At 32.9% G+C, this 12,157-nt stretch overlaps 1 protein-coding gene and 1 long non-coding RNA gene across 4 annotated transcripts in view; one reads left to right on the top strand and one right to left on the bottom strand.

The window, feature by feature from the left end:
- The window catches only part of LOC147078130 (kelch-like protein 36), a 130,665-nt gene that overhangs the window by 37,232 nt on the left and 81,276 nt on the right, over positions 1-12,157 (top strand). The window contains exon 1 of one of the 3 annotated variants that reach the window (XM_085961240.1): positions 11,100-11,854. The exons of the other annotated variants lie outside the window; for them this stretch is intronic. Within the exon in view, the coding sequence (XP_085817366.1) occupies positions 11,845-11,854 (10 nt within the window). The 5' untranslated portion in view covers positions 11,100-11,844. Of the gene's footprint in view, positions 1-11,099; positions 11,855-12,157 lie in introns of those variants that run through there. 3 annotated transcript variants of the gene reach the window in all.
- Positions 8,436-10,160, bottom strand: LOC147078131 (uncharacterized). The gene is made up of 3 exons (XR_015069253.1): positions 10,060-10,160; positions 9,466-9,671; positions 8,436-9,041 (listed from the first exon to the last, which is right to left on the bottom strand). It is a non-coding gene; the product is annotated as an uncharacterized LOC147078131 (long non-coding RNA).

The following is a 12,157-nucleotide window of genomic DNA, read 5'->3' as shown; positions in this document are numbered from 1 at the left end:
ATAATATGGGAACAGCTACCTGAAATATATTCCTTATGTATTCTAATATCAAGCCTTACCGGATGTTTTTCTTGAATTTGTGCCATTTGTCTTGTGTTACGCAGTGGCGAATACTCCATACTAGGCAATTATTTAAAGCCAATACCAACAGCGATATTATATTAATTTATTCTCTAAGTCTAAGTAACAGAACCACCCGTCTCTAATTTAGGTTTCACACACACACCAAGTCTATCGAATCTTCTACTAATACATGCAAACAAAGGCTTAATAATTTCAATATTGTTTGTACGAAATTGTATGGTTCTATACTTGTTCTTTATATCAGAAGACTGTCTACTTCACTGTGTTATGAAACGGGTAGTGCTTTTGTGACAACGCCTACATATATTTGCGGATTGGCAATGCGCACAGTAGGCAAACTCTAGTAAGCCGCAGATTTTTAAGCCGAAGCTCAATTCCCCGTTCGGCATTCATTAAATTGTACCATGATTTGAGTTACCCCATCTCCACCCGGCGATTTGTACACGGCCGCCGTCCATGATGCTATAAACGTGTCAGAATGAAAACATTTTAGTGCCACATTTCCTCGTCCTAAAACTGACTAAATTAGCAACCATGCACGTTGGTGCTTAAGGCTATACCTCAGTTGAGGTATGGTCTAACAAGATCGTGGCTAGGTGATGCCCAGATTGCGGGTCGCGGGTGCAAATGACGCATGCCGAACGAAATATATTTTGTCATATAAATCCAACATGCGTCCATTTAATGTTCTGTTTATTGTTCTATTAGTAACAATATTAATATATTTATTGACATGTTTTCTTTTTCAAGTAAATGGGTAACGTTTTTAGTCATCTTTACACGATTTAAGAATTAATACCCCCGTCGCCATCACGAAACAAGTTGACGTGTTCCCAGCTCGACGTTCCCTCTCCGAATGCCAGCGAGTCCAAAATTTCGTCGCGCCTATAGTTGAAAATTATTTGCCGTTTCACTGATGTATCGTCTTAAAGAAAGAGTTTATAAAATTAAAAAAGAACCTTGACTTGCTCTGCCGTCATTTATTTTTAATGACAGAAAGTGTCCTCTGTATAATTTTAAATTGTACCAGTCAAATACTGAAGATGAATCAAAATTCAAATCCAAGTCCCGTAAATATGGCTGTATTAGGACTTATTTTTTCAGTTACCTACTACTACAGCCTACCTTTCTTCAAATGAGGCACCTTTCCCACCGGTGTCACGACCTCAATCCATGATTGCGGCCGCTCCGGACATTGTTGAGAAAAAAACAAGCATTAGTCGGCTCGCACATTGGAACTCGTCTCGCCTAAAAACGCATCGAATACGTCGATGTGACGTCATCGTCATTTAACGAAACAACATAACACGTGTTGCCAAATGGAGCTTCGCAGATCGATCGAATGCAACTGTTTCGGCTGAAAAAAACATCTGGCTGTTGCATTCGACATGTTGCATCCTTCTCGGGCTCCGAGTCGGTGGGTCGAAGTCACAAAGAAACACATGCGAATTGGTCATTCCTATACCGGCTCGCCGATCGCCGCATTGAAATATCAATACGTTTCGAAGGCTACGCGCGACTGTCGGTAGATAGATGTGCGAGGTTGTGTCATGCAACACTGGCCGCCTGTTCTCGGAAGCTTTGATTTATGGCGGTAAGGCACACGAGGCGATTTGTGATGTGCGAGCCGGCTTACTCCTTTCGGAATTATTTTCTATTTATTATCAGGAATAATGTTCAGTGACCACAGTAAAAACTTCTTTCGGTCGCATTTGAAAACCACTGACAGTTATCAGGTTATCACATAATATTATTTCTCACGTAATAATCATAAATCTGTCATCATCGAAAAACCTAGTTTTTAATTACACAGTAGCAGAATGCTGGCGCCAATTTTCAAATAAACAATAGTCAAAATTATATTTTATTTCTGACCACTTTACAGGTGTTGATAGTTGATAGGCCTTGTTTAAGTTCATTGAATGTTACAAATTAGTGGATTAGTACATTAGGTATAATATTAAATTCATTCATATTGAACGTTATTTTGCCTATTATATTACGTTATTGATACCTTATCCCCCGTTTCAGACGGGACACCGGTGTCGCGCTCGTATATAATAAGGAGGCCTTTGTATTCGAATAAAGGGGCCTTTGTATTATGTTTATGAACGCCCAGAGCTAATGAGTCGACGCATAATTTTGCGATATAAATTAGAACATAAAACTGGCTGCGGTCATAAAAACATGTGTATCGGCGGCTTGAGAAAGTAGCGGCCGACGGGAAAGTGTACCATACACGCTTTGACTCATTAGCTCGGGGCATTCATAAACATAATACAAAGACCCTTTTATTTGAATACAAAGGCCTCCTTATTATATACGAGCGCGACACCGGTGTCCCGTCTGAAACCGGCCTATCAATCAATAATAATAATAAATAATTGTTGTCTATTGTAGTTTCTGAAGACGTCATAATATTATGATTTATGATGTTACCAATAGCAAAAATGATAGTACCTATTGTTGGTTTTCTCCATATCGCTCTTTATTGTTTATTATCTTTATATTATGCATGACTGACTAAAGAGATTACGATAACCCCAAACACAATATTAAATTATTATAATGATTGAAACAATTGTATTTCAGTATCAGTATGTTCCAGCACATTACTCTATTTAGTTAGTTATACACGCTATCGGACAGATATTTTTTTGTTTTAAGGGGGAAGGTGTTCCATGTCAGCTATTTTCTGGTATTTTCAGAGGTTAAGCCTGAATAGTACGTAAGATTTGTAGAAAAACTATTTATATCATTATGAAGCTTATTTATCGTCAAATATTTATGTAAAACATTTGATAACTACATAAAGTATTTTTATGACGTAAAATAATATTCTTTGAAACCGTGAAACGTGATAATTGAGAACGAAGCCATATTTTTGTGACATTAATAGGCTGTGATGATGACAAATTTTTCCCTTAATTATTATCTCAAACGATTTATTATAGATAGTTGTAATGTTATAAAACATAATGTAGTAAAATATATTCAGTATAATTATAATATTTGCAGTTTCTATTGGTTCTAAATCTAATGGAAGCGAGTGGACATTTTGTTATTTAAATATGCTACAATTATAGACATACGAAATAATATAAAGCTACGTATCAGAAGGTTTATCATTAATCATTGAATAAATGATGAAATATCTTGTTAGTTATAAATTTATAATACTAAATAGAGACCTTTTTAAAACAACTGTTTCCACGAAATATTCGACCATCTTGATATCCGCCAGACCCACCTGCGAATTGGTGTATGATGTATGGAATCTTTAGCTGGTATTATTTTAACTTTATATGACCAAAAAAATACGCCAACACACAAGTATTGTACAAAAATATGTTTATAAAAGTGAATGCTACAAATTGAACACAAAAATAGGCGAAACAAACACAAATTCGAACATATTATTCAAAAGGAAAACATATTTTGACATTTGAGGACAAAACAAAAAAAAATCTGAAGAAATTTGTATTTGCGTCAATTCTACGTTATGTCATACTAAATCATACATTATAATTTTTAACACTGTTGCAATCTATTTTGCCTAATATTGCAACATAGCAATCAGTTTTCTGTCCCTTTCTATAACTATCTCCCTCTACATTCAAAATAATTATGATTGTAGTAGGTATGTATTTTATAAATTGTGATAGATTTTATTTTATTTCAGTGACATATATCGGGTCGTCCAGTATTGCCATATCTACTAAAATATTATTGAATTGATATTTTAGTAAATAAGAGAATGAAGTTTTTCACCATTTGTATCTACTATTAGTTTTACTATTTTTATTTAATAAATAATACTTATGAGGTTTTACGAATTTCACATTTGTTATTAAACATACTTACATAATTTAGAACACCCCAAACACATCGCGAAGTAAAAATATCTATATTTTTTACTTAGCCAAAATTATGAATCAACATAGGTTAGGTACCTACTGATGTTTATATTACAGAAAATTTAACTTTTACTAAATTATGAATTTGCGAGATTATAATAATACAGATGATTTTAAAGAATACTTTCATCAAATAACATAATAATGGATGCCTGTACTTACATAATATTTTCCAATGTAATTTTTTTTTAAAAAACTAACTTTAATTTCGAAAGTTTAGCCTGGCAATACTATGAACGTCATTTATTTCAGCGGGAATGCGAAATTTTCATCCTCGGTTTTTGACATAGGTACCTAACAATATTATCACAATTATTTATATCGATTGTACTTACAAAAAATGCCACGAACTCACTATCCGATGGCTGGAAGTTCCAAAAAAAGACGTAGGAGAAAAGATGGAAATATTAATACATTAAAAACACAAAGGTTTGAAATTATTATTTTATAATTTGACATAATTATACATAGTTGAAAAAACCACATTTCACAGAAAATTTTGGTTCACAATATTTATTTATCTTGCAAAAGGAAGTTTTGCGTATTACTTATTAATACACACAATTAAGTATAATGATCATTTGTACTTATATTATTTTTATATTATGTTTGTGCAATGTCTTATTCGAAATTAGTGTGTCTGTGACAAAAATTATAATCTGGTACAATAATTAATAGCAGCTATACATTTTGTTTTCTGTTAACTATCTACTAAACTAATATTTTTGAATGTATTATAGTATTGATATATTGCCGAAGACTATGCCTGAGCATGGAAATCCTCAAAGCATACTACCTGAACCAGAATTTCATCCCACATTTGAACACGAACACGAAGAATTTATTATAGAAAATGAAATTGAAGATTCAAGCCCTAAATTCCGTGTAGAAGGCCGTAGAATTATAGACTTTTCATATTTTTTCCAACAACTTCAATTAATTAGCCACCATGATTCTCCATTTAATTGTAATTTATCACATTTAGAAATTTTTGGGGAAAATCGGGATAACTTTAGTAGTACATTTTTTATTCAATGTAAACTTTGTGGTAAAAAATTAAAATTATATACCACTGAAATGAACAAAAACAAAATGAATCTGTGTGACGCATTTGTATCCAGTATAATCAGTATCGGCAGTGGATTTTCAAATCTGGAAGAAATGTGTTCAGCAATTGACGTACCATCGATTACAGCAAGAACATACAGAAAGAGTCAACAGAAGGTGTACGAGTGGTTTGAAGAAACCAAAAATAAGAGTATGGAAAACGCTGCGAAAGAAGAGCGACAACTTGCAATCGAAAATGGTGACGTCGATTCTTCTGGTATTCCCATGATATCAGTTGTTGCAGACGGCTGTTGGTCGAAACGTTCATACAGATGCAATTATTCCGCAGCATCTGGCGCTGCCACGATCATTGGTCAAAGAACCGGAAAGATTTTGTACATGTCAGTGAAAAATAAATATTGCGATTTGTGCGCCAAAGCTAAAAATAAAAATATCCCTGCTCAACAACATAAATGCTTTTTAAATTATACCGGTCCGTCAGGTGGAATGGAATCTACAGCAATATTAGAAGGCTTTAAAGAATCTATTAATACACATGGATTGATTTATTCAAAATTGATTGCTGATGGAGATTCCAGCACATACAAAAAAATTCTTGATTGTCACCCTTATCCGAATGTAACTGTCGAGAAAGTTGAATGTAAAAACCATTTAATTAGAAATTATTGTGGCAAAATAGAGGCATTAACCAAAGACACAAGATATCCCTTGAATGTAAGAAAAATCATTGCGTCAAGAAAAAGACGTCTGCGGAAAGCCGTCATAGGTGCAATCAAGTATAGAAAACTACAAGATAGTACTTTCGAAGAAAAGGTTATCGCTCTGAAAAAAGATTTATTTAATGGACCGCACCATGTTTTTGGAGACCATACTTCTTGTCTACCATATTTTTGTACAAATGAACCAAATACAGAGGACATGCTTGATGTAAATTATGTACCAGCATTAAAAGAATGCAGTCTATTTTCTCAATTAATGATATATAATTCTCGTTTGGTGCTAAATTCAAAAAGTTTAATTTATAATTTTTCTACTAATATTTCAGAATCTTTTAATAACATGATTGCAAAATTTGTAGGTGGCAAGAGAATTAACTACTCTCAAAGACAATCGTACATGGGACGATGTGCAGCGGCGGTAATCGCATTTAATACAAATAAGTTACATTGCACAATTCAAAAACAAGTTTATAAAAATAGCCCAAAAGCCTTCATAAATCGCTTAGAATCAAGAAGGTTGAAAATAAATAAAAAAAAAAATAGGAAAATCTTGGCGAAAACCAATACATACTGTTCCTTTATCTAATCCAGATTATGGAGAGAGTTGCCAAAAACCTGATATGGACAAAAATCAATATCAATTGTTAAAAGAAACTTTTTTGAAAAAACTCAAACTGACAAACTATGAGAGGAGGGATATAGAAAGACGCACCGTATTACAATCTGAATGTGCAGAATGGCTAGAAAGGCGACGAAACCTTCTTACTGCCTCTGTTTTTGGTAAGGTGTGTAAGCGGCGAGAAAATACAAAATTTGGGCCTTTGGTAAAACGTTTATTATATAGCCAATCATTAGCCAACGTGAAAGCGGTAAAATATGGTAAAGAAAATGAATCAATAGCTTTACAACAGCTGAGTGTACAAGAACGGATTAAGATTGAGAGATGTGGATTGTTTATCGATGATGTGTATGATTTTATCGGTGCAACGCCAGATGGCATCAGCGATGATGATACAATTATTGAAATAAAATGTCCTTTCTCAGCTGCTGGAATAAGTGCAGATGAAGCTATTGTACAGAAAAAAATTAAATTTTGGAAAGTAGATAAAGACAGAAATATGGTAATAGATAAAAATCACGATTGGTACTTCCAGATTCAGGGGCAGCTTCATATTACTAAGAAAGATGTCTGTTTATTTGGAGTTTGGACGGGACATAATTTTCCTGTTAAAATAGAATTAATCAAAAAAGACGAGACATTTTGGATTGAAAAGATTGAAAAAAAGATATATCACTTTTATATGAATTGTCTACTGCCAGAAATAGTAGATCCCAGAACCAGTAGATCTATGAATATTAGAGAACCAGAAAGGCTGAATTTCTAAATTTTTATTTTAAATTTTATTATGCTTAATATATTTTCAACAAGTCTATATTACATCACTATTTTATAGTTCATCAAGATATATCTAATTTACTAATATAGTTTACTGTTACGAGACACCCAGAACGAGTGTAATTTTATGAAATTCAAAATAATATGTATACTTACATCTAAATAATGATACCTGCAGATCTTGCTGGCGATTCCACTGTGCCATATTTTGTATAAGCATTCGTCTCTGCAGCCGTGAGTTTTGGTTCCGTGTAAAAAGTACATTTTGTTCTCAAGGTCAAAAACCAAATTGGTTGTGCCAATGGCTTATAACCATTCCTCATAAATGATTATAACTGATATCACCTCATAACTGATCAGTGCCACGCACGAGTTAACTCGCGGGATCTTTTAAACGTCATAACTTCTGAATGAACTGTTTGTGTATATTTTCTTAACAATATTTATTATTTTAGTGTGAAAATATTCACGTTAAACATGTTGATTTGGTAAATTTTCACAAATATTTATCATTCTATTCTTATTTCATATTTTTTAAGGGATTCATTTTATTCCAAAAATAACTGACCTACAAGTACCCACCTGGTAAAAATTGAATTTGGATTGGATGGAATTTCCTAGTAGATTTTCCAACTAAACAACATGACGCTTTCTATATATTATTTACTGTTAGTTTTGAAGTTATTGTATTTGAAATAAATAATGTATCAATAATACACATAGAAATCAATAGATATATAAAATAGATATCACAGTTTAAAAATCAGAAAGATCAATGCATATTACCATTGTTTATGTTACAATATAAAACAACATTTATCATTGAACGTAGGTACCAAGAAAAATAGACTTCATTAAAATGTGTCAATATAGTATATACCCGATATAATTATATAAATTATTATATTGTTAATTACTCTGTGGGGTCCATATATACTGCTTCAATTGTAATTTAATTTTACAGTATAATTATTTATGTTAAGTACTTGATTTACTTATTATATGTACAAATGTAATATACTTACCTACTTATTAGGATATATCTTGGTGAATTTTAAAATAAGAGGAAATTAAATGGAGGTCATCGTGTCTAACTAGATGTCTAACTAGACGTTGTTAAGTCTTATATAAATATTTATACATTATTAAATTGTTTTTCTGTTTTTTATTGATGTAAAGACATGGCATGTATTCAAAGTAATAACAAATTAGCTGTGTACTATTTATTTAACTTATATTAAAACCCCAAGATTGATTTCGTCTTACGACATATTTTATTCTTCTAAGTTTTACTATGACATTGTAATATGAACCATGGATATAGTATAGTACTTAAAAAAATCAAAACTGGTAATATATTATTTCAATATTTAATTGTCAATTTTCATTTGAAGTCAGCATTTAATTACTGGTATAACACATAATTATTAACTGATATCTACAACTTCAGATGGACAAATTAATTGATATATCATATTATCAGTTTTCATTTCCTTTCAACAATGTATTCATTCTAGCAGCTATTTTAAATATCTTACTAGTTTTTATGTCATGGCACCTTACAAAGGCTCCGAGCAACCGTATACTGAGCTTCGAGAACAGATGTTTACGACGGATACTGGGTGTGCGGTAATTTTAGAAGTAACGGGAGATAAAAGAACGCACCAAATAGCCTCGCATCACGTTGAGAGTGAATACGCAACTTTGTACCTGGCCCGGCCACGTGCTGCGAGTGCCTGAAGAGAATCCCAATCTGGTTTGCCTGTTCTTCAAGCCAACCGGATTCCGGCGTCCTGGATGGCCGCTAAATACTATCTATATAGCATATCTGGCGGAGTTACGGGCTGCTAGTATGACCTGGAACGATGCAAAAAAACTAGAGTGACAGAGATTCTTGGAGGCGCCGCATTGTATCCATATGCTGCAACTAAGATGCAAATATAGCCGAAGAGAAGAATTAATATACAGCATCTAGAAAACTTAAAGTCTTTGAAATGGTGTTAGAAAGACAATGTTTCTAATATCAAAGTGATATTGAGGATGAAAAAGAAAAGACTTGGAGAGTAAGCTCTACCAAATGACATACCTGATATGATACAAGTAACTGATATGCAAAATTATATTATATTTTATAATATTATGAATTAATTTAGCAACTTTTATATCATTATCGATAATAAATTTAGTGCAAAAATGTAATTATAAAATTGTTTTATTTTTTAAATATGTATGCGAGATAGATATAGCTATAGGTTACAAACATTAGTCACTTTATATTTACCTTTTGTAATTGTACTATTAAATCTATAAAATGGGTATATATGCTTGATGGTCTACGTCATAAATAATATTATATGAATCACGCCATGTTCGAATCCTACGCCGAAAGTCGGATTTATTTCATTATTAATTAAAAGATTTATTTCATTCCATCTTATTCATATGAAACCGTCGACAAGCAAAGATCTCGGTAGACATTTTCTCCATCTGCAAAAAACATAATATGAACTGTTAATAGTGTGATTTTTAATCTTTTATAGTGTGCGACTGTTTGAAGAATGGTAATTAAAACGGATTAGTGATAATACAAAGCATCAAAAAAGATTGATTAACTAAAATAAAGTAATCAGGTAGGTAACATGTTTAATAACAACTAGAACGCCTTAGATTATATCAAACAAATAAATATGAAATCACAGGCATTCTCGCAATAACCTCCAAACTAACCACGCAACTAACCTCAAAAAAAGTAGTCGGAATTATGAAACATTGAAAGTATGTGTAGACTAAGAAAACAATAAATTAACACTTGAATAATATATGCAAAACACACAGAATACTACTACAGTAATAAATAACATAATATTGTACTTACAGATAGTGTTTCTTATTCCTGATATAAAACACAAATCCTACGTTAGGTATCTTGCAATTTGCTATCAACATAATCTGACAGCAGAGAGTTTTTTCTATTAGTCTATGGCCAAAAATACGGATTTACTTGGCCGGCTAAAAAAAAGATTTTAATATAGCAAGAACATTTTGAATATGCGACAAATAAATAAAAGTATATATAATATAGTTGTTAAAAAAATCTGTGTACATTATAAAATATATTTAATATTATAAATACATATATTTTTTAAATTCATGTTATAATTTGTAAACGACGAAGCACGTCAGCTAATACGCATAGTAAATGTTTAAACTTTGGTAATCAAATTCGAATGTGACAGAAAGAGAAAGAAAAACTTTTTAATCATATTAGCATGCGTAAAAGAGATGTAACATAATATCACTTTCACTTTAAAAATCATACCTAGTATTCAATGTCATAGTTCAACTTTAAATGAAAAAACAGAAACTCTAGGTAAGCATGTGTGCCCTTAATACATACTGAATTTTTATAAACTCACGTATTATGTTATAGGTATTGTATTTTTTTTTACGTTTTGGTATTCCTTTGTTTTTGTGTACATAATTAAATAGAAAGTTTTCCTTTAGTTGAATAATCACTAGGTACATATTAATAATCTGGTGTTATAAACAGTATTTTATCAATTGAGGAAAAGTTTCTTTAATATATTGACATTTGTGCTAAAAACTGGTCTATCACATGACGATCATTGCATAAACACAAAGTGCCACACAAACATAAATTGGGTCGTTCAGTTGGTGACTAAGACAATAATTTAAGTGTTTATTGGGAACAGATAAGAATCCAAGTGTAGATTGATTGACTATTTGGTTCTGGCCGAGTGCATATTGTGCACAAATATAGGTGAACGAGGAGCTCGGGGAAGGGGAAGTGGTGGGGAAATGAGGGTCGCGACCCTTCCAAGGCCAACGGGTGGTCCGCCCCGGGAGAGATCGCGGCCTACAAGTTAACACACGGGGAGGAAGCCGTGCTCCAGCGCAGCAGATAGGAGAGGGCTCTAAATAGGACACCAGCACATCCTTCACCGGGACGGATTGTTGGACGTGGTTGGAATCGCCACGGGAGAAGATTCTAGAAGAAGTAGAAACGATGGGAACTCCCTCTCAATACTTGCAATACGTTGAACGAAATCGCTTAACGCTGTAGCAATATTGAAAGTTGGGGCGAAAGAACTAGGGCCAAGGCCATAAACATAATAATTGGAGAAAATAGATTGGAAAGATAAACCCCCTGGCGCAGCGAACATACACCTATTCTCACAGTGGAGAAACTCTTGGTGAGATGTAACCAAAATACGAATAAATAAAGACAACGTCCGATTCTTGATTGAATGACATCATTTGCGCTTTGGTGATTGACTTTATTTAACATCGCTTGCTAATTATTGAATCAACACATGATATTTGTCTTCTGTGAGTAATTTTTTTTGGCATCATCGACCTGTGCAAACGGAATCTTAAATGATAATAATTGCTTATCAAAACAAACACATATTGGGATTGTTCTCGCATGTGAGATAATTATTATCGTCGGTGGATTTTCGTGACTTTCTTGATTCAATAACAGTGATACGACCCGTCACGTTGAGTGGTATTAAAATTAAAGTATACATGCTGCTACTATTTTAAGTCATCGAAAGACACATTATTGTTGGATTGCTGCATTTTTGGAAGCCGGAAGACACTTGGTTTTCAGTCAGGCAGTTTCTTCTGGACCGGGACGATGGAGTTCGGTGAGCTATTTTTCATCTATAAATGTATTTTTAATATTTTATTTAAATTTGGCTATAATTTGTTATGTTATTTATATATAATATTCTAGTGACTTCACCCAAGCGTGTACTGACGCTGACTCAAGCTCAGAGTAGTGGAAATATGCTGTGGAATATTCAAGTACCTATTGATTATTTTTGATCATGTCCGATCCTGATAAGATCATATGGCCCGTTTCAGACGGGTTTTTCAGTTTGTGTATGAGTCAGAATATGGACCTGATAGGTTAAGCAAGTGGCTGACATACATTTCTCGTAAAAAGA

The sequence above is a fragment of the Rhyacophila brunnea genome, unplaced genomic scaffold (genome assembly GCF_057557595.1).
Source record: "Rhyacophila brunnea isolate RB1 unplaced genomic scaffold, BYU_Rbru_1.0 scaffold_12, whole genome shotgun sequence".
NCBI lineage: Eukaryota > Metazoa > Arthropoda > Insecta > Trichoptera > Rhyacophilidae > Rhyacophila > Rhyacophila brunnea.
Note: the sequence above shows the minus strand (reverse complement) of the source record. Positions and strands in the feature narration are given on the sequence as shown.